At 39.4% G+C, this 23,960-nt stretch overlaps 1 protein-coding gene across 3 annotated transcripts in view; it reads left to right on the forward strand.

Annotated features, from left to right (window-relative positions):
* Positions 1–9,524, forward strand: part of LOC143892835 (uncharacterized) — a 29,162-nt gene extending 19,638 nt beyond the window's left edge. The window contains exons 1-4 of one of the 3 annotated variants that reach the window (XM_077397736.1): positions 510–857; positions 2,706–2,818; positions 3,784–3,878; positions 9,310–9,524. In XM_077397736.1, the coding sequence (XP_077253851.1) occupies positions 755–857; positions 2,706–2,818; positions 3,784–3,864 (297 nt within the window). In that variant the 5' untranslated portion in view covers positions 510–754 and the 3' untranslated portion in view covers positions 3,865–3,878; positions 9,310–9,524. Of the gene's footprint in view, positions 1–509; positions 858–2,705; positions 2,819–3,783; positions 3,994–9,309 lie in introns of those variants that run through there. The other 2 variants (XM_077397735.1, XM_077397734.1) reach the window with 2 other exon arrangements.
* Positions 9,525–23,960: the final 14,436 nt, after the last annotated feature.

Below are 23,960 nucleotides of genomic sequence, written 5' to 3' on the forward strand. Positions count from 1 at the left end.
CTATAGGATGATCCAAACCGTCCATGTGATGTGCCACGGCGTAAATAGGGTGTGCCGAAAAAATCATTTCTATAGGATGATCTCAACCCTCCGATCCTATAGAGAGGCAATACCTACATGGACGGTTTGGATCATCCTATGGTATGGCCGTACAGTCCTTTTAAAAAAAAAGGACTATAAGGGCTACCACGTAGATAGGTTGTGGGCCAAAAATCATTGCCATACAATGTTCCCAACCATCCCATTTATAGAGGTTTCCATGCAGTTTCTCTATAGATCAGAGGGCTAGTATCATCCTATGGCTATGGAAGTGTTTTCTTTTTGGCAGAACCTATTTACATTGTGGCCCATGAAATGGACGGTTTAGATCATCCTATGGTGTTTCCCGCACAGTATTTCAGAAAAATACTGGACAGTATGAGCTTACACCAAATAAAAACTAGGGTTTAAAAAGAGGAGAGAGAGAGAGAGAGAGAGAGAGAGAGTTGTTTTCCTTTTTTGGTACGAGAAGAACCAACCATTGTTTCACCTCCGTCGCAACGAAATGTGTCGCCTATAAATCAGACTTTCTTCGATTTTATAAACGGGTGAGATTAATCTAATGGAAACACCTTTATAAATCTTGGCCCTTCGTTGCCCTTCACAGCGACTAGAGTCATTTTCGCGCGCACTCGCTCTGTTTTTTCCCCGTTCCGTATAGAAAATTAGAAACTACGCATCGTAGAGAAGAGAGAGAGAGAGCTATCATACGCCGATGGGGGAAGGAGGAGATCCTGCGCCACCTTCATCACCACCTCCGTCTCAGCAGCCACCTGCAACCCTAGAAGCTCCTCCTCTTCGATTCGATCCCACCCGAAGTAAGTTCTTTTTTCTCCTCTGTCTCTCTCTCTTCGATGCCCTAGATCGGATGTTCTTCTATCAATCGCGTTCCAATTCCTTTATATTCTATGATTTTGTTCCTATCAATTTCATTGCATTTCGTTCTTTGTATTCTCTTTCTGATCCGATTTCTTTCTTGACTTACCTTCGATTTTCATCCACCGACCTCGTTTTTGTTATTTTTTTTTCCCCTCTCTGTCTTGCCTTGGATCTGTTTCCGTTATTTTTGTTTATGTTTTTTTTTACTATGTCCGGGCTCTGATTTTTTTTTCATTAATCTCGATTTTCCTAGTACGAATGTCATGTGTCTGTTGATTTCTTTTCCATTCATGTATACATGGTTTTGTAATTGTAGGTGTTGTGCTCTGTAAACCATTTTTTTTTTCTATAGGAAGCTTATGCTTTTGGGTTGATAAAATATAGAACGCATTCAACTAAGCAGAGAAAAAAATCTCTCCATTTCCATTAGGGTTCCCCATCTTTCTCTCCATTTCCATTAGGGTTCCCCATTAATTTTGAGCCCAGTAATACAATCGGCTGCCACAATCTCAAACAAACAGGGCCTTAGTTGAATGCATTTTATCTTTTATCATGGGTATATGCTAGTTTCTTGTGTTCTGTTGTTGGTTTCTTTTGCATTCATGGATATATGGTCTTGTAATTGTAGGTGCTGTGCTTGGAAAACCGCTATTTGTTTGTATAAGAAGCTTATGCTTTTGCTTATATGCTAGTTGCTTGTGTTCTATTATATAAAAGGGCCAACTTTTGAAAGTTTAAAGCTTGAACCAGACTCAAAGAGGGCTTGGCCCCAAGTCATCTGGAAACTAACTCAAATTTTTTTTTTTTTTTTTGAGTACTTGTTGGGGGTTCCACACAAAAGCAAAGATCCCTCATCGGTAAAGTGAATGGACGTGGACGGGCTTATAAGGGCTGGGCACCCTCCCCTTAACAGCTAGATTTTATGGGTGAGTTCTACCCGGGTCCCAACAGTACTCAACCAAATTTTCAACTATGGGAAGAATGATCTGAATGGCTTGCATTGCATGGGGATCTTCCATGCTCAGTCTAGTATCAATGCATCATAGAATTGTGTTGATTGAAATTCAAATAAATTTTCAGTTGGGCATTATCCCTTATCTGTCTCATTAGGGTTCCATCGAGGAACTTAGTATTTTAAGCAATTCCATTTCTGAGTTTATAAATTTATGCTGATTTTCAGTAAGATGGGAATGCATTTCAGGATTAATGATATCATTAGCTAATCACAATATTAAACAAACTTGGTAACTGACTTAGAAGTCATCCACGTCAATTTGCGTAGCATGAGCACCAAGTCTTGAGTTCAAATGCCACGTGTGAAAATTTATTTTTCTTATTAACTTGAAATATTCAAAGGGAATTGCTAGCGTCCATCACAAAAGGCATTTCGCGGCTGGTCTGTCGCATGTCAGAGCACCCACCTCGTGAATGGAGACAAAAGCTGTTGTCTTCATTAATTAGGTGGCTGGTCTGACATGCGACAGACCAGCTGCGAAATTCCTTTTGCGATGGACCCTAGCAAATCCCATATTCAAAAGATGAAATCCTGAATCTAGTTTGAGATTTTTAACATTGGATTATGTTGCACATGATGGCTAAATTGGTTAAAAATTACTGTTGCAAAATCACTAGAATTTTCTGTGCAATATTCTCTATAATGCACTCATTTTTTTTTTCTGCCCAAAATTTTAGTTCTATATATTGATACGAGTTCTCAAAAAATTATTGAGAGTTGATTTTTCCTATTAGGGAGTTTGCTTCCATACTTACCATCTTTTATTTGCTAGTGATTGGCATTATTAGAAGGAAGGCATTGATTAAAGAATTAGCTGCTGTATACCATGCTGAATGTCTCACGTACTGTCGAGAACTTCTCGAGCTTCAAAGAAAATGGGAAGAGGTTGGTGCTTACATATTTACATCATTTTATTTACTTCCCGCACTCTAATTTATAATACTTAAAATTTCCTTATTCGCATTGAACAATTGTTATATAAATAGTTGATATCATTCTATCTGTGGCATGAATCAAATTTATTATGCATCTTTTAAAAGTGATAGTTTCATGATCAAAATTTAATTTACCATAAAGAGGCTACTTTCTACATTCTTTTTATTTGCTTCCTGCATTCTAACTAAGGCTATGGTGACATTAAACTGTTCGTTATGTAACACACATTGTTTAAATACTGCCTGAGTCAATCTTCGAGGCTATGGTAACATTAAAAAATTTCTTATGTCAAGAGCATTGTTAAGTACCCCCTAAGTCAATCTTCAACTTGCCTGAGTTGACTTCCTTTTACCTGGGTTGAGTTTTTGGTCGAGCTAACTTCTGAGTTTGAGTTTTGCCCTACCAAGTTAATCAAAACTCATTTGAGTCTCCCAAGTTAATGAAAATGTGACAGCGTCAATCATTGATTCGCCCAAGTTGACTCCTTTTGACCTTGGCCGAGTTCTTGCCCGAGTCTGAGTTTTGAAACACTCAAGTAGAAACTATTATATCAACAAAACATGTCAAATTTGTCATGCATCTTTTAAAGTGATAAACTCATGTCATGCATCTTTTGAAGTGATAAATTCACGAATGAATGAATTCTTTTCTCTAACTAACAAACATGTCTTGTGTTTTTGGGAAAGTTGGCAATCTTTGCCTGAGGCGACTCCCTTTTTCCATGGCCTAGTTTTAAAACACTGGTTTTAAGTTCCTTTTGTTTCTTTATGGCCTAGTTTTGAAACACTGTTTCTAAGTTCCTTTTGTCAAAAGTGTATGTGATGGGTACAGTGATATACGCTTTTCTTCCGTGGTAATGGGCCAAAATTGTTATTCCTTTTCAATAGTTTTAATTGATATTTATTGATTGGCAGCCATATACAGAAATTAGAACACCTGAGGATAATAGGAAGGAAATAATGAGGCAGCCCAAACGCATGAAGAAGACTCGCTAGGCCTTTTAGCCAATGTAAGAATCTCCATATTTGCTTGTGGCTTTTGTACAATTCTAGTTTCTTTTATGGGCTAGTCAATTACTTGATTACCACTTAAATACAAGACCCCTCAGAGGTTCTTTTGGTGTCCACACTGTAAAGCTTGGATTTTCTGTTTAGCTTTACCCAGAAACTTTGGTAATGATGGTTGTGCCTATTTGACAACCCTGCTCGAGTCCTAAACTGATTTCCAGATACAATTTTTTTCGTCTTAAATTGGCCTTATCTCCTTTTTCACTCTTGAATATATGTTGTTATCTTAAAAATATGTGTATCCTACACTGACAAAACACACCACATGGATATTCAATGAAACCATGATGAGTTTCTTAATAGAAAGGTATAGTCGGTAATCTTCTGTATCTTGAATCGGTACCTTGAGTTGTTTTGACTTTGGAAAGTCTCTTCTCTCTCTCTCTCTCTCTCTAGGTAACAATTATTATTAAGAAAGATAAGGATTATAGGTGTACATCTAGGGGTAAAGAAGTTCCCTCATAAAAGATAATAACACTAGAAGCCCCAAATTTGGCCAAACGGTCAGCCAGATCGTTGGAGATTCTAGGGATTAGTGAAAAACGATACAGGTTTATCCAAACTCAGGGCTCTAATCTCATCAATAAACTTGGCTAATCTCCATGGATTGTCTCTACTCCCCTTTTCAGATCTCATCGATAAACTTGGCTAATCTCCATGGATAGTCTCTACTCTACTCCCTTTTGCCCAACATAAAGAATTGGAAGAGTCGCTCTCTACTTTCAGGTTTTCCTCCATCTGACTAACAAAAATTCATGACCTCGGCTTGAGATGAATCAGTATAACCAACTGGCTTAACAAAGGAGAAGATGATGTCCTCGACATAGTTCCTAAAAACGCCCCCAATCCCTACCATGCCTGGGTTGCCAAGGGAGCAACCATCAACATTGAGTTTGAAGACTTTCCCAGGAGTGGTTTCCACCTAGCAACTACTTTTGCTTTAGAGACGATGCCAGCCAGAAATGAATCCCAATTTCTAATAATGGTGTCTGCCGAATTACCTATGAAAAACTGAAGTTGCAAAGCCCAAGATCCCATTGTAAATTTGATTTTCCATACCATCCATTTCAAGGTAAAACCGTTATCCTAAAAAATCCTAGAATTTCTATCTGTCCAAATGATCCATAAAACTACAAAAGGTCTGAGTTACTAGAGTATTAGTCGAAGGGAGCCCAAATTTGTCGCTTCTCAGCTCCGAATCAACTCTTGGATTAAGTTAGGGAAAACCCAATTGATCCCAAACCTTTGGAGTACCCAATTCCAAACAAAAGAGGCCAGTTTACAATGAATGAAGAGATGAAAAATGGTTTCTTCCTCTGTTGTGCCAAGATAACATCTCTTCGCTAATTGAAAATGCCGATCTTCGATTATGAGTATTTATTTTGCCAAGAATCGCCGTTTAACAGAAAGCCTGAACTCTATTAAAAAATGGATTTGAATGATTAGATCTGATCCTCAAACACTCCGTATGTGTGGAAGAAACAGAGAGACGAGACGTGCATGTTTTTGTTAATTGAAAATTCTTCTTCCAAACCGTGCATGTTTCTGTTGTGAGGGTTATGCTATGACTTGGAATTTGTGGTTTCGTGATCTTTCTGTTCAATTCCACTATAAATTTAATGATAAGAATTTTGGTTCATGTGCTATTGTTTTCAATCTCGGGCTCTGCTATTGTTTTCAATCATGTGCGGAGATCTGCCAATGGGGAGGCGGATTCTTTGGCTAGGGGTGGGGTTAGTCGTATGACATTGGAGTGGTTTGACTTCCTCCCTCGAGAGTTTTTTTGTATCTTTATTTTTATTGTTTCTCGTGTACTTTCGGGAGTGGTCCTCCTCGGCCCGCTCCCTTATCTAATGAAATCATTCTACCATTTCAAAAAAAAAAAAGAATTTTGGTTCATGGAATGAACAACATCGCATACCATTCATGGTCCGATATGCTCAATTAATCAAACATCATCACTCGAGAATGGAATCTATAGTTTTATTTAATTCCTAAGGAATTGATTTCTTTCGGAGAGTTGCTACTATCATTAATTTATAAGTTTTCGGTTAGTGGTTGAAGAAGGGAATACAAGGGATCAATAGTTCTGGATCATTTCCACTCTGCTTGAGCTATTGGCAGACCTGGGGTTGGTTCCTTTAATGTTGCTCCGCATATCTGGTTTTGAGCTCTCAGGTATAGAGTGGAATTCCTAAAAAGTGTTTTAAGTCTCAAATGTATTGTTGAAGGCCCTTTAAACCCTCTGCTTTGGAATTCCTAAAAGTGTTTTAAGTCTCAAATGTATTGTTGAAGGCCTAAGTCTCAGATGTCTCAAATGTATTGTTGCTCTGCATATCAGAATGATTTAGTTATGCAAGCTGGTGCCACTTTCCCATTGAACTGAACTTGTGAACATTAGAGCTGTTACGAATGTCAATAGTGAAGTTTCCTGTGGGTAGTGCTGCTTAAAACTACATTTGGACTGTTCTTAAGTGATTTATATACTGACTGATCACTGGCACTCTTTTGCCACCCATTATCATATTATGCACTTCTTTTAGCAGTTGTTTGGTGTCGAGCATCGCTTCCGCCGCCTACCCTTTGCATCAACCCCCCTCCCTAAATCTAATTCCTTGGGTAAAACTGTGATTATGGGTATAAATAGACCTCCACATCCCCGAGCCTGGACTCTTACCTGACCTACCTACCTTCCTTCCACCCATTTCCTTGGTTTCCACACTTGCATTTGATGACTGTTCTCCAAAGGGGGCCTCCTTTCTGTTTCTGAAATGCCTTAGTCATGTCCCCAAAAGAGCCTTGTTCATTCTGACCAGATTTCCTATTCCCAAATCACACTGTTTCTTTGACAAGACACACCTAATCCCAATTTACCTAGTGCCTCAGTTTCTGATGCTGGAATTTTAAATAAAGACAAAGTACAGTGGGAGATTGGCTAGGGCCATCTTTATAAGAGTGATGTGTTTCCCCAATGATAAAAAAATCTTTTTCCAATCGGTCCGCCTTTTGTCCATTCTCTCAATTTTCAAACTCTACAAGGTTGCTGAAGGATAACCAATCCAAAGATAATGCCAGGTATACGAGGGGAAAGGAAGCAGTCGAACACCCTAATACTTAGCCAAACTTTGCAGGTGACTTTGATCCACATTGCATCCCACTATGGAACTTTTTACCAAACCACCTCAGAATGATATGTAGATTCTCAACCTGTTCCTGAGTTTCTTTTGCAGAAAATGATCGTATCATTCGCAAATTGATGGTGGTATATGTCCTCCAAGGCTCTAATCCTTACCCTTTCAATGAGGCCAGATTCCTCACCAAGATTCCTCAGCTTTCACTAACACCGTCCTTAAGGCTTCTCCAAGAATCGCAAAAAGGAAAGGGAAAAGAGGGTCTCCTTGTCTTAATCCCTTCAAGCTTTGAAATTATCTCCTTGGGCTCCCGTTAATAATCACCAAGAAGGAAGACTTCAAGATACATTCATTAGCAATGAGCACTCCATCTAAAATTTGTCTTCCACAAAAGCGCCTTGAAATGAGGAGATGATGCAAGCCATCATAGATTTGAGCCGGTCAGCTAAAACTTTGGCCAGAATCTTGTAAATATTATTGATGAGATAACTGAGTCTAAAATCTTTTATCTCCCTAACCCCTTCCTTCTTGGGTATACGGGAAATGAAGGATTACCTTTGATTCAGTTTACCTCTTCCGTGAAATTCCTCAAACATCTTCATAGTATCTCACTTAAAACTATCCTACATCTCTTGAAACAAAGCCATTGTGAAGCCATCAGTTCCCGACGCTTTATTACCATTCATAGCAAAGACCGTCCTTCGTACTTTATCTTCCTCAAATGCTTTTTCTAATCTAATCTGATCTTCCATGGAAAGCATCCTGAAAATAATGCCATCAAGGCTTGATGCGAACCCCCTACAACCCTGAAATAATGTTTTGTAGAAGCCAGTAATCAACTCTCCCATCGTCGTTTCATCTTCAACCCACTGACCATTAAACAAGATTCCCTTAATGGCATTTCTTTGAAACCTATCTGAGGTCATTTTATGGAAGAAGCTTGTATTCCTACTATTGCCCTCTTTCAGCCAAAGCTCTTTCGAGCACCGTCTCCAATGGATTTCCTATGATAAAAGAAATTGGTCAAACTTCGATCATAGTAACTTCCTATCTACAATTTTGTGGAGCGCATCTGATGTTCAACTGGTCATAGCATATTTATTGCACCTTCTCTCTGTTCAATTGTCCCTGCACTCTATATATGAGCATGATCATGAGGTGTTGCTCTGCACCCGTGGATAGATGTAGGCATATTACCTGAGACTGTTTAGATGTTCTCGCCATAAACCGGTGCCTGTGTTGTTCTGTCGAGGCATTCTTTGTAGGGTTTCAAGTTGGAAACTTCTTTGATCATTTCCACCAATTTGCGTATAGATCCGAGTATTTCTTCATCTTCATCTAGTGACAGCCAGCAACAGTACTTGACATGATAGTAAGTCAAGGGAGGCAAAATGGCTGATAGCCTGGTTTTGGTCTATGCTCTTATTTTGGTGATGCATTCCTCATTTGTTTGATTATCCTGAAACACTTAAAAAAAGATAGGTATGTTAGTGACATGGGCTCTGTTCAAAATATTGGAAATTACTGTTGGGCGGGGGGGGGGGGGGGGGGGGGAGGGAGGGTGCTGTCAAAGGCTATTCAAATTCTAAAAAAAAGTATCAGCAGCTAATCAGAAAAGTGTGAAACAAAGTGATCAGTGCCATTATCAAAACACGGCAGCATCGATACAAGTCCCCATGCTGTATTATAGAATCAGTAGAACGTGTTGTAATGTATGATGGGCTTGACATGATACAGAAGTTTTGAACTTTGATTTGGGTATAGAGGAGTTACCAGTGTGAATGCCCTGCATATTTCTCTGGCTATTATAAGGCTCTTTTTGTTTGCAAGTATTTACCTTGTAGATTAGTGGTGTAAACTAGTCAACAGGGAAGAGACAAGCATTGTATTTGCCTGGAACTTACCTCGTAGAATGGTGAGGGAGAGGATATTGCCTCTGCTTCTAGGTAGGCCTATGGACAAGCTTCTAGCATTTTGCTAGTGAAATTTTTTCGTTTTCTCAGGACCATGTAAACCTTAGCCTGCTTCTGTAGCTATGCGATGAATCTGTGTAACCTCAGTTCCTCGTTCTGTCCCTTCAGTTTTAGGCCTTTAGCTTGCTGTGACTGTTTGGAGTTCTATTGAGAAATGACGAGATTCTTCATCTTATCGCTCAGTAAAGTAGTAAAGTTAACACTGCTCGTAAATGGGATCCTATATTTTTTAAATTGAACTTTGATGGATCAAGTTTGGGTAACCTCAGGTTGTATTGCATGGCGGCCTGTGTGATGCAGAGAACGAGGTAAGTGTGGATTTTTTCGGGGTTTTCAAGACTCATTAGGGTTAAGATTACGGCTTATTATGGGTATCAGGCTTATTGACCATGATATTTTTTGTTTTCTTTTGAAGCTCAACTATATGGTTTGTAAAACTATTGTAACCATTATTTGCAAATAACAATATTTAAGTTCAAAGCCATTTGCATCAAAAGATTATGTGCCAATAGAGCTTAGTGGTATCCAAAGTCTAAAGAGGGGCCCTAGTTTTTATAGGGAAATGTTATCAGCGCTACTGTATTTTAATGATAGCACTCCTTACTTTATTTAAAAGTACGGTATTGTCCGCACCATAGGATGATCCAAACCGTCCATTAGATGGGCCACAGCCTAAATAGGTTGTGCCCCAAAAATTATTTCTATAGGTTGATGATCCTAACCCTCCGACTGAATTCAACTAAGAGGATATATAGATACACAATGAGGTATGCCCACTTCTGATCCTAACCAATTCATCAAAAAGAGGCCCAATGTTGGATCTCCGTGCCCTAAATCATAAAATAATACTTTTTTTTATTTCGTTGGATTTCGAACGAAATACCAAAATTTTGCAAAAAAATCGATTTCGGTGAGTAACGAAACGCATTCCAAAACCGAAATTTAAAACCTTGCCCTAAAGAGCCTACAAGTTGCACAATCCAATATCTAATTAGGGATTTACTAGGCAATTTCGCAGAAAGCCATTTCTCAGCTCACTTTTTGCAGGAGGGAACAGCCACACAAGCTCACTTTCTAGCAGATTTTGTCTTATACATTTAATTCATCGGAGGCGGCTGTTCTCTTCGGCAAAAATGAGCTGTGAGATGGCTTTCTGCAAAATTTCCCAGCTAATGATGTAGGCATTCTCATTCTACTACCATAAGGTTACACCATACTGATGCATCCATGCTTCTAATCTATTTTGTATTAGAAGATTGATTAGGTTTCAGGTTGAACCCGACCCGAGTTGCACCCCTAGTCAAATCACGTTAAAGGGGGGCGAATGCGTACTGAGGGGGGGTGAAAATATCAATGCCCTTTGTTACTTCTTGTTTTTCTTCTTCTTGATTAATTGATTTTTAGGGTTTTTTTTTTGTTTTTCTTCTTATTCTTCTCTTTCATTTTCTCCAATAAAAATCTAAAAACCGCACTACAAGAAGAAAAAGAACAAGGCGATGTTTGCCAACAACGGAAAAATTATTTCATGGAATATTCATGGAACCAATTGTGAAAGAGGAGCTCGGAAGGAAGGAGGGGAGAGACTTTAGAGGGCACATGAGGATACAGCCAAGGTTTTAAATTTCGACCGAAATCCAAAATTTCAAAATTTCAAAGCATCCGGAAACTGAAATTTAAAACCTTGGATACAGCATAAGAGATCCCTACTTCAAATTGGCACATGTGGATACAGCATAAATGACAGGAAAGCAAGTGCACTGCTTCAAATTGGCTATTTTATTCCTGTTTTTCTTGGACTATATTATTCCCCCCTCACTCGCACCCTCTCAAGTTCCCCTCTCCACCTATCTCTCACAACTTGGCCTCACTAATATTCTATGATTATTTTTTTTTTGATTGGCAAGCTGGGGTTAGGCAGGACCCCACCAGATATCATAAAATAAAGTAAATTTTTTTTTTTATTGTTGATTTGTTGCCAACATGCCTCGTGTAATTTTCTTTTTACCCTTGAACAGTTGAACTTGTTGTGTCAAGAATTTCTTTAAAATCCTCTCAACTTCGTAATTTTGCCAAAATTGCTTCTTAACTTTACTTTATTTTTTTTACTTATAAAATGACGCCTCAAATGTTATGGAACACCTCAAATACTTAAATCAATGATCTAGATATGTCATACCATAAAATTCAACCTCGTCAGATGATCCTAACCATCTGATCAAATAATGAGGACCTAAGTTATTCAATTTTGTTTTTAGCCACTCGTTATTGGAGCCTCTTGAAAGGTTTATTTGACACTTATAAAATAAGTAAAAGGTTTATTTGACACCAATTGGGACACTTATAAAAGTTCTATTTGTGGAGCTAAGGGTGCAAGTTTGGCCTGTTAGCCGTGACTCGCCCTGCTCACGAACAGGATCAGGGCTGGATTTTCCAACCCTGAGGGCGGGTCAGGGTTCATTTTTTTAGACCCTGACTCAGGTCGGGTTCTGGGTTAATGCCTCAGGTACTCTGACCCGGCCCGACCCTAAGTTTTCTATTATAGAATTGAACCATCTGCGCATGTTTCTATTATCTTGGATTGATGCTTCTTTAGATTATTATTATTAATTGTCTCTGTTGCCCGTGATGTTGTTGAATTCATATTGTCTTATTTTGTTCCCTTTCTCTGATTATTGATCATTTTGTTCTATATGATAAGTGGTTGCCTCTTAACAGGTATTTGCACTAGGGTCAATTAGGGCCGGGCCGGACCTGCTCTGCCCAATCAGGGCGGGCCAGGGCCAGCACTGGGCCCTGTAGGGTGGGCAATGGGTTGAGGTTTTTCCGCCCTGACTCAGAGTCAGGGCGGGTCAGGGCCGAGATAATGGGATCCAGGGCTGGGCTAGGGTTTTGAAAAACCCGACCCAACCCGACCCTGTTGCAGCCCTATGGCCTATGTGGAGCCATTTGAGAAGGTTTATTTGACACTTAATAAGATCACGAATTATGTGGGATTTTTAGGCTTATCTGGCATGGGGATCATGCTGACATCACATGGATGGCCTCTATTATAAAACGAGCAAAGCGCCCTCTTAAACACCATTTTAATCATGACACATCAGTCAATGTTAGAAACAGATGGAAAATTTTTTCGCCATCAGTCAATGGACTTAAAAAAAAGAAAAGAAGGGAAATCATAGCTTTAAGAAGACCAAGAAAACGTCCCAAAAAACTAGGTGGCTTTTTGGCCTCCCACAGGTTTCCTGTTTTGGGAATGTGAAAGGTATGGTCAATGGCAAAAGTGGAAATATCACATGACCATGGAATCTCCCTCTCTCTCATAACTTACCAACAGAGTAACCGTCTATATTTGTACGGACGCCTTTCTGCTAATTTCTCATGCGCGGTCGTTTGGTCGTCTGGTATCTCTGACCGGGTTCCCGTCCTAACATGCGCACATAGGGCGCAGGATAGTGGACTTTGCGTGTTCGAAATGCCACGCATGGTGGATTTGCATGTTGGACCGCTTTTTAAATGTGTAGCTAAAAACAGTGAAGTGATATATATTCGGCCCTCTTTCTTCCCTGGTGCACCCCTTTAGTGCCAAGGTAGTACTGTAGTAGTCATGAGTACACTAGAGTGGGGTGATTCGAGGACGAAAAGGGGGCAAATATATCATTTCCTATAGCATTCAAATTGTAGACCCATCAATCATCACTGTACACGTGGCGCAACCCTCTCTCTGGATAGTCCATATTAGATGTGTCTAATTACATTGTGAGCATTGCACTTATTGGAGATCAATCTCAGCCATCGATCATTGGTGTGTGATTTTGAAGGAAGAAAATGGTCCTCCAAACATTTAAAGCAAAATCATGTCATTTATGTTTAACCGTGGATCAGATTGTTAGGACTATTGTTTGCATTTGTGAATAATTGTGGGTCCCACTTCCAATAATCCATCATACACGTGTGTGGTATAGATTGGATCATCTGCATCTCTCTCACACACACACACACAAACACACAAGCAATCTGGTACAATCATTCAGGGAATTCGCCTTGTGAGGACGACTCCCATACAATTCTTGCTGGAGCTGGAGAGGCATCTACGAGTAAGGCACTGTGTTCATATATAACTGATTGCCACCTTTGCTCCATCATTCATTCTAAGTTTAGGGCCCTAGGTAATGTTTTCCTGGTCAAATAGCTCGGGTTTATGACCCTGATTAGACTGGGGTTGGGCAACACTTTGTATCTCAACCTTGAGGTTGTAGGTTCAATCCTAGCTTACCTACTAAAAAAAAAAATTAAATCACAAAGAAATCTAGGTTTTTAATAGGGGTGGAAGGAATGAGAATGTTTAGGATAAGGATTCAATCTAGCAACATCGTGATAAGGATGTTGTCTTACTTTGATAAGGACTCTAGCAATTCCCTTTAAGGTATTTGCTAAGCTCTAGCTGGTCTGTTGAACGTCAGACCAGCTACCTCGTGAATGGAGACAAAGCCACCTCGTGAATAGAGACAAAAGTTATCTCCATTCACGAGGTAGCTGGTTTGACGTGCGATTAGGGGTGTAAACGAGCCGAGCTTGGTCAGGCTCGGCTCGGCTCGTTAAACTCAAAAGCTCGGCTCGGACTCGAACTCGAACCGGGCTCGGCTCGGCTCGGCCAGGCTCTCAAGCGGCTCGCGAGCCTTACCGAGCTCGGGTTATATTATGTCCACACCCCTCATATTCCCTGGACAGCCCTACTAGTGTAATTTGACTACTTTTTTTACACTATGGGGGGTGGTCCTAGTAACAAATGGGGTTCCAAAAATGAAGTGACATATTTTGGCCCCCCCTTCAACTCCCTGGACAACCTTTTTAATGTATAAATTAATATATAATATATATTTAAATATATTAAATTCTTAACGAGCCGAGCCGAGCCTGGCCTAAATTAGGCTCGGCTCGTTAAGCTTAACGAGCCTCTTGAGCCGGCTCGGCTCGGCTCGTTAAGGATTCGAGCCGAGCTCGAGCGAGCCGAGCTCGAGCGAGCCTCCGAGCCCGAGCCAAAATTGACACCCTTATGTGTGATAGATCAACCGCGAAACCCTTTTGCGATGGACGCTAGCAATTCCCTTGTTTTAAAGGGCAAGTGTTTTAATATTCGGTTTAAAACTTTTATAGCTAAAAATTGCATGAGAAAAAAAGTTAAGAACATGTTTTAGGAGCATTAAATTCGTTTAATTTAACAAATTTTTAAATGTACTCAGATCTATTATTGGAAATTACAAAATTAGCCCAGAATTGAACGAAGACAACCGTTTCCATAGAAAAAAAAAATTTGTAGGAAAAAAATATAGGGGAATGCAACTTTATTAAAAGGATGTGGAAAAAATAAAATAAAATAAAATTTATGTTCAACATTTTATTATAATTGTCCCTTTGGAGTCGCCTCGAATATGAATGGTTAGGATATGATCCGATCGAATAGAATTTTGGAGTCTACCCGTAATGTAGCCCATAAAAAAAAAAATTAACCTCGAATTCTGAAATAAAAAAGAAATAAGTAGAAAAAATTTCGAAGGATTTTACCAAAGGGCAATGTGATATAGGAAAAGGTTGGTTTAGTCAAAATTAAACATCCAAGGGGCTCTTTTAAAACTAAAACTTTTCTTTTGGGAAATGTTATAAGCACTACAGTATTTTGATGAGGGCACTCCTCACTTTATTAAAGTACGTTATGGCCCACACCATAGGATGATCCAAACCGTCCATTAGATGGGCCACAGCCTAAATAGGTTGTGCCCCAAAAATCATTTCCATAGGTTGATCCTAACCCCACGACCTGAATGTTAGAGGGTTGATCCTAACCCCCAATAGATCGGAGGGTTAGGATCAACCTATGGAAATGATTTTTGGGGCACAACCTATTTAGGCTGTGGCCCATCTAATTGATGGTTTGGATCATCCTATGGTGGGAGCCCTACCTTATTTTTAATTAAGTGAGGAGTGCCCTCATCAAAATACAGTAGTGCTGATAACATTTCCCTTTCTTTTTGGTGCGGAAATTTACAGAAATATGCCACCAAATGAGCAATACGGTGCAGTCTCTTCAGAGACCGTTAGAAAACTCAAGGTTTTGCTTCCTCCTCACCCATTAGTACGCCCCACGACGTGACGTGGACCACGCATTAAAATCTCAAAAATATCGTATAACACGTGTCCGTATTTTACTAGCCAGATGAAGATTGGGATATAAAACGGAATCTCGAATACCGAAAATCGTCCTCTCTCGATTTTCGCTACGGATTTATGCCGACGTTTTGCAACCTTCCTTATTCTCCGTTTCAGAACGGTTTTAAGTATCGTTAAATCCCTCTCCTCAAAACAGATAAAGCTATATCGGCCGATATAATTCAGGTTTCCGTTACAACCACAAAATAATAAGACTATAAGAGGACGTTCTGCACTAGAATTACCATAGTGCCACTATAATTTGCAGGAGGATAGATAGAATGAATGATTTACGGGATTTGCTAGGCAATTTTGCGCAAAGCCATTTCGCAACTCTCTTTTGCAGAGAGAACAGAACAGCCAGACAGGCTCACTTTTTAGAAGATTTTATCTTATTCATTTTATTCATCTGAGGTGGCTGTTCTCTCATGCAAAAGTGAGCTGCGAAATGGCTTTCCGTGAAATTTCCTAGCAAATCCCCATGATCTAGATAATAGATATGTAGAGAAAACAAAAACAGAAAAACAACTTTGATATATATATATATAGATCGTGGGACGAAAATACCCTCTCATGTTTTTCTATGTATTCATGTGAGAAAGGTTACTTTCGTCCTTCCACTACACAAAAAGACATAAATTCAAAGCCAGAGTCCTCCGGCCTCTTTGAGGAGAGGCACAAGAGTGCCGCTGATGTGGCGAGACATTACAGACTCAAGTCCGCCGATAAACTTCCCGCCGATGAAGACTGCTGGAACCGGCTTCTGGCAGTTTCCGGTAAGCTGGTATAGTACGGCCTCAATCTCCCTACCATTTCTCTCCTCGTCAATCTCGTACACGGTGGGGCCTACCCCCAGGCTTATGAACAAACGCTTCACCACGTGGCACATGCAGCATCCGCTGAGGCTGAACACCACCACAGCATTACCGGATGCCAGCCTCCGTACTCTCTCGTACGGAGTCACCGGCAAATCCAGGTCACCACCTGTGAAATGGAGTCCTACTCTACTGCCGGAATCTTCGAGAAACTGCATTCTCTTAATCTGATCTCTTCCTTGTAGAAGCTTTATCGACTCTCGTTTTTCTCTGCAATGTACAAATATGAAGACAAATTAATAAGAGAGCTAAAATCCGGTAAAGAAACAGACGAAGAATATGATTCAAAATCGAATTCGCAATTGAGGCCATTTGTTTTGACTTTTGAGTAATGCCTACAGAGATTTAGGATATCAGTTTGGAGGAAACTTAAGTGAATCAAAACGGAAAAACGAAAGAAAGCACAGACAAAGACCTAAGATTTTAGTCTGCCAAAAAAAAGAAGAAGCAAGAAGCTACTAAATACCCATTAAAATCATCGTCTTCTTGGAAAACCTAAAATCTTAGCTTCGAAAATCGGAAAATCATAGTTGTTCAATGCACAAAAACTCGTTAAAACCTCCAAGTAATTCCACGAGACGAAATCTGAAGATTTAAGAGAGAAAAGAAAAGAAAGTTATATCACCTTCCTTTGCGTTCAAGTCTTCTTACTTCTCGAAGAAGTTACCGGGAGCAAAAAAGAGAGAAAAGTTGAAGATTGGTTGGAGCACGCTGGCCTAAGTATGCTACAAGAAGTAGAAGGAAAAGAAGAAAAGAAAAGATGGATTCAGGTAGTTGTTGAGATCATTTTTCAATGTGTTGCAGGCGTATTGACTATAGAGCAAAAAGAACAGGGAGAAACGACAGATAAACAGTCGTTTTAAGATATGTGATTCAAGTACCTCCCTAAGAAAATAAAGAAAGATAGAACAAACGAAAGAAGCGAGAGCCAAAATCGTTTTCTACCTTTGAAGATTAGAAGGGTTTAAAAAGAAAAAAGTAAGCCAGAGAGAGAGAGAGAGATTTCAGGCCTTTGTATGTGTTTTGAACCCGGCAATATCTGACCACTTTGAGCTCTCTCCTACTGCGAGAAAATTATCTTTTTAACGCGTGCTTAAGTTTTTATAGTTTTAGAGAGGGAGGAGAGAGAGAGAGAGAGAGGTCGTACGATTTTAACGGAAGTTGTTAACGTCTTCTGAAAATCGAATAACGGACGTTGGGGGGATAAGAAACGGGGAGGGAGACGGAAACCGACAATCCGACAATTAACGGCGAAAGCGCCGTCTTCCGGCGGCCAATCGGGCTTTTTTCTGCTACTGTTGGAGACAGTAACGCCGTCAATTCTCTGTTAAAGACTACCTGGGATGCGGACCGTCGTGAAGTTATTGGTCCGACAATAACCCTCTGTACGCGTACGATTTTCAAAAGTGCCACAACTGTTGTTGGCCTTTTTTCTGGCTTTTTTTGACCTTTTCGGGAAGCATTCTTATGGATAATTTCGTCATTTCGACCGTACCCATCCTTCCATGCTTTATCCACGTATTTGATTCGGTACACCGGGTGGATTTTTGGTTGTAAATGCAAAATTGTTGAGGGTATTTTGGTCATTTGGCCCCACCATGTTCAGATGGTGAAGAACAATAGAGCGTAGGATATTCGCAATAATTTTTGGTGAAAGGGCATAACAGATGAACGGTTTGGATTATTTAATAAATGTGGGGCCAGCTTGCAAATGTCCCTGCTGGTCATAAGAAATAACCTATGACATTTTTGTTATTTTCAATAAAATTTCTTTATCTACTGTTTCTTTTTGGATATTAGGAACAGATTGCGAGTCCAAAGCTGATTATTAGACTCGGAATTAAACGTAAAATTTGATTCCTATAATCAGTTTTGGGATTACAATCGGTTGTCAAAATCCAAAACAGGGGCTATAGCTAAAAAAATGGAGTTTCTTAAAATATTTAATGCCACCAATTAATTATCTTTTTTTTAATGGGCAAGCTGGATTTAGGTGGGACCCCTACCAGATCTACCAATTAAATATCTTTATTACCATTAAATATCGTGGATGAATAAATTTCTCTAAAACTATTAAATCCCATATAGATATAAATTCCATTAATAGTTATTATTACACACGTTACATTTTTATGCTTTGACTCTATTTCTAAATGCTCATATTTTCTGCATGCGCCACGGAAAGGATAGTCCGTGTCTTCTATGGTTCTGTTCACTTCTTTTCCCCGGAAAGGAAAGGAAAGGATTTCATTTTCCTTTCCTTTCCAGGTGACATGGCAGAAGGAAAAGGAATCCAGGGAAACTGTCAAGGAAAATGTTTCGTTTTCTTTGGAAAGCCTCTTTCCGATATATTTAATCGGAAACCAAATCTCGAGTAACAGGGAAAAAGTCAATTTCCACGTCATTTTCAGCTTTTAAATAAGAAATTCCACATCTGATAATATTTTTCCCTGAAAAAGAAGTGAACACAGAAATTATGTCTTGTCAGGGAAAAAAAGGTTGTTTTCCAAGGAAAACAGCACCAGGGAAAAGAAGTGAACAGAGGAAACAATGGGGCAATTTGGTGAGTTAATATTATGGGCTTGTTTTCACATGGTATAAAACGGTTGTTTCAAGGACATATCACTCATCGTGTACTAAAACTTTCATTTAGCATTTTCTTTTCTTCTTTGTACGTTGATAGTTCGAATCTCAGAGTCTCATATTTCGTGTATCTTTCCGTTGGGAACGAAACTTAAGGGCCGAGAAATTTGGTTGCTCTCATAGCCGTTGATATCATGTGGGCCAACATAAGCCAACGGATGTGATAAGAGTTCCCGGGTTGAGTAGAGATCTCATTCGCTAAATATCTTGAAACAATCATTATTTGCATTAAAAACAATCATCGTATAGTAAAAGGCATTGCCATAAGTGTATTAATGTTGTTGACCAACAATTTCGGCCTATTGCCCTGGGTCCCACCCTTATCTGGAGATTCAAGACCTTTGATCAAGTATGATGGAAAAGATATCCTAGCCTTTTAAAATGTATTTAAGCCGTTGATTTTTGCACAGATTCATTTAGAGTTATGTCTAGAAGAGCTAAACCATTGATCTTCTTAGCCCATTATCTTATACAGATAATGGGATGTCGGTCGACTCTGGCACATGGTTTTAAATTTCAGTCCCAATTTCAGCCTTCGTTGAAACTGAAATTTTGGCTGAAATTTGATAAACCCGAAATTTAGACCGAAATTTTGAATTTCTTAAAATTTCAGTTTCAGATTTAGGCCGAAATTTAAAACCATGCTCTGGGATAGGAGCAAGACCATGTAGGGACGCCTCAGGATGTTTTACAAGATCAACCGTCCTAATTTTACATGCATGCGTAAATACAACCAAAGAGGCACATGAGCACAACCAAAGAGGCACATGAGCAGTACGAAACTATAGTGAATAGAAGTGAATAAAAGAAGCTCATCCATAATAATCTGGGTTCGATCATATAGAATTTGCGATGTACGAGCGCCGAACATGAACCAACCAACGCCGAACTTGAGTAGAAGCCACAATCATGTATATTGAATTCATCAGTTTACCGCTTTCCATTATTCCAAATTTTCACATCTTTTTAAGAATATCATATTGCCATTTGTATGAACAAGGCCAAAATCAACCCTCATTTAGTACAGTTTTCTCTCCATACTACGTAATATTTTTGTGGACTTGCATACAACATGTTTTGGCTTTTGTAAAAGCCGGATATTGTAGAGAACACTTGATTGTAGTAAAGAGTAATCCAAATCGGCTCATAGACGGTTGGTGATCAACAAGGTTTTGAGCTGGGAACACCTTAGCCATGCGTGTTCACGTTGGAAGGGGTAAGATAATTGGTTAATAATATGTAGGCTCATTGTACGCCCAGTAAGATTAGTGGGCTTATTTAAGGAACAAGAGTCCGTAATGGGTGGACTCCAGGATTTCATTTTGAGTTATAAATAAGGGATTTGTCCCTGCTCTCTGCTCTCACACAGAAGGTTGTTATTTGTCCCATTGTAATACACATAAGGAAGTGGAGAGAGTAGAAGACCACTTGAGATCCTTCTTCATTTTGCAGAGACTCAGAATCATCCTACGATTGAGAAATCATCTTTGCCAAAGGATCAAAATTGTCCAAATGTATTTATGCCTAATCTCTTATCGTGCTTAATTTGTTCAATGGCATGCTTATGATTTGATCACGCTATGGATTGTTTATAATACAAATAAATACGAACACATCTTTATATAATTCACTTTACGAACAAATATAAACAAATCTTTAGATCAATTACAAATACATGCTAACACTCTTAGCATACATAGAAATTGCAAATTAACAAAAGAAAAGAACAAAAAAGAGCAAATCGTTAAAAATTAATAAAGAAAAAAGAGGGAAAAAAAGTACAATACCTTGATTTTTTCCATTACTCACAGAGACACTTTCTTTTGGAGGGCGAGTGTTAGCGGAGGTCTAGCCCTTGTCACAAAGGGTGCAACACAATGCACCATCCGGTCAACCGAAGGGCTCGATCTCTCGTACAATTGGGCTTAAACTCCACCAATTGGATTGGCAACATAAGCCATGAGCCGACATATCGGTGTGGCAATATATCGGATGCATGCACATATCGGATTTCGGACATATACCCACCATGACCGTAATAATGCCCCTCTAGTCACCTTGTGCCACAATCTCGCTAGGCAATTTTCATGGCGGATTGCGAGAATCGCAGTGGATTGGAGGTAAGCGGAGGCGGCGTGCTTAACCAATTGGTTTCTGATAGAGATGTTGGTTGAATTGAAGCAATTCCCATCAATGATGTGCACGTATTTGGTAATCGACGAATATGGGATGATGTCTTTTAGGCTCGTGTATTTGAGATCGTCGATCTCGGGCTCTCTTATGCTTCCATTACGATCTATGGGTACTAAGGGAATGAACACGAGTTTTTGTAACTCTGTCTCCATTCCTACAACCCATCCATTCCTACAACCCATCCATGAAAGAATGGAGAGAGAGAGAGAGAGAGAGAGAGAGAGAGAGAGAGAGAGAGAGAGAGAGAGAGAGAGAGGTTACTTTGTTAAGGGGCTCTCCTTAGATGGGGTGGGTTTTTGACCCGGACAACTATAGGGACACGTGGCATTTGATGTTCGTTGGAGGTTGTTTCATGGCTTTCGAGCTATATATATGAACACGTGTACTGGTGACTGGAAATGAAAATGAAAGAACGAGGTAAGTTTATGGGAAATGTTATCACTTATCAGCACACAACCATATTTTGATATTTGCACAAACCCACCTGTCTTTTCTTCTTTAATTGGCTTTTTGAGATATGTAATAACCTTTTGAAAGCTCCTTAAATATTAAAAGACAAGGCTCAACCCAATCAAGCCCGTAGCGTCTAAATATTAAAAGACAAGTTGCTCTGTGAAAATATCAAAATATGGTTGTGCTGATATCATTTCCCAAGTTTATTGATTGAGTTGGCAACATGTATTCAGCTACGAGTAATGATGAGTGGGCTCCACCTTTTTACTATTATTTATTGGAAATGATACAGGCTACTTATAATGGAACTAACATGTTTTGATAATTGTACTAACTCATCTTGTCTTCTCTTTTTTAATTGGCTTCTAAGAGCTTTTGAGAATTGTGATAACCTTTGAGCTTTTGGGACAGCCTCTTGTGTAAAAAAAGAGTAGTCGTAAGCATGGTTTTAAATTTCGACCGACATTTCGGATTTCGGTGGAGACCGACACCGAAATGTCACTTTTCCGAAACGGTATTTTATTTAGGCCGAAATTTCGGAATTTCTGGCAAAATTTCATTTTTTCCAAAATTTCAACCAAAAAACCTGTTTTTTTTAAAAAAAAAAATTTCTATTGAAATCTGGAACAAAAAAAAAGACGCCTTTTTTTGTACCGAAATTTCTCCAGAAATTCAGAAAAAAAGGCCAATATATCACTTCGTTAATCATATATGCATTATCAGGGGTGGAGGCACATACAGCATGAGGGGGGCCATGCCGCCCCCCCCCCCCCCCCCCCCCCCGTTGTAAATTCCTGGCTCCGCCAGCATATAATTTTTATTTGTATATGATCTTACGTGCAAACGATCTCTGTCGCATCTAAGTGGTCGCCTGAAAATCAGCCCGTTCACTTTTGTTTTATGGGCCGAAATTTAAAAAGTTGTTTTTAAGTTAGAGTAAGCTTAGACCTTCGCAAAAAGAGTAAATGGGGTGATTTGATTTCGAGGGACGCAGGTCAAACAACATCTAGTTTTGTGTCTATATTCAACTTATACACCCAATGCCCTCTATGAGGCCTTTTTTTTTAGGGAGATGATATTTTCACCCCTCGGCAGTACGCATTCGCCCCTTTGAACGTGATTTGACATAAAAAAAAAGACTTAAAGTTGCACACTGTTCACGCTACAAGGGGGCGAATGCGTACTGGAGAGGGGTGAAAATATCATCTTCCTTTTTTTAACCCATAATTTATCTCCCCTCCCAAGAGGGCTTAATGATGCTTTGCAAATAAGATTAACTTACAATAATTCCCCTAATTTCATTTGCCAACCAAAAAAATTTCATTTTGAATTAAAGAGTGGATTTGGTGGGGCCCACGTATAAATGGGAAAAGGGAATGATATACTTACTCCCTTTTTTGTACTTGGGACAGCCCCCTCTAGTGTAAAACTGTAAAAGACTAGTCATAAATAGTTAAGTACTGGCTGTCCGGCTGTCCCAAGTAAATAAAAAGGCCGGATATATCAGTGCCCTGGCGGAGATAAATGTGGACTATTTGTAGGTTTCAAATGGATGGTTAGCATCATCTAAATGGGGAAGATTTTGAGGGCAGTGTCTCATCTACAATAGGCCAGGCCCACAAGATGAATGGCCTAGATCACTAGAGGATGGGGCCACGTGTCCAGACATTCTCTCTCTCTCTCTCTGTCCAGATCACTAGCTCTTTAAAACGAATGAACATCTCTCCATGGTCAATAATATATGCCAAGTGCCACAGTCCCAACCTCTTATGTTTTGCCCACCATGGTTTTAAATTACCTCCCTCCCCCTCCTAACTAGTCCATGGAAAATTGGATTCTCACTTGAGGAGCCCTAGCCTCCAGCAAGTTGGAGTTGGCCACTCCAATTGGCCCAGAGAAAACCAAGATAACTTCCCCAAATGTTTGTTGAAAACACCTCCAATCCTGCCTCGGCACGGGTTTCCTAAAAGTTGACAGTTAAGCTTGATTACTTGAAGCAGATGGCCCTTTCTTGTACTGGATAGAGCTCCTATCCATAATGATAACCTCCCATTTCCTTGATAGTTCTTGGAGGGAGTACCCCCACAACACTTTCTTTCCTATGGCCCAACTTAAGATTGAGCTTTTCACCTCCCAAATAAGCTTATCCAATGTAACATAAATTGATACCTGTTAAGCTTTGCCAATGTACAAGGCAATAGCTTTCAAGTTCTAACCAATGTAACATAAATGGATACCTGATGATTTCATACATGGCCACTCTATAAAACCCATTAAACTTGAGAATACATCATTTCAAATAAAATATCATTTCATGAAAGTGTCAGATAACAAGGTGCATCCAGATAAATAGGAACTATTAGAACTATATCAATTGTATTGCATCAAACCAAATTTAAGGAGAAAATGGTAGCTTTTCTTTTTCCTAATAGTTGGAAGCATGTTTTCATATTGTTTGCTTTTGTTTTTGCTAATAGTTGTAAGCTGTGAGCATGTCTTTTGTGTGTTTCACGCTCACTTTTTCCGACACCCCAATCTTTTTAAGAGATGGA

The sequence above is a fragment of the Tasmannia lanceolata genome, unplaced genomic scaffold (assembly GCF_043159265.1).
Source record: "Tasmannia lanceolata isolate RefF3 unplaced genomic scaffold, GAP_Taslan_0.1 ptg000015l, whole genome shotgun sequence".
In the NCBI taxonomy this organism is placed as follows: domain Eukaryota; kingdom Viridiplantae; phylum Streptophyta; class Magnoliopsida; order Canellales; family Winteraceae; genus Tasmannia; species Tasmannia lanceolata.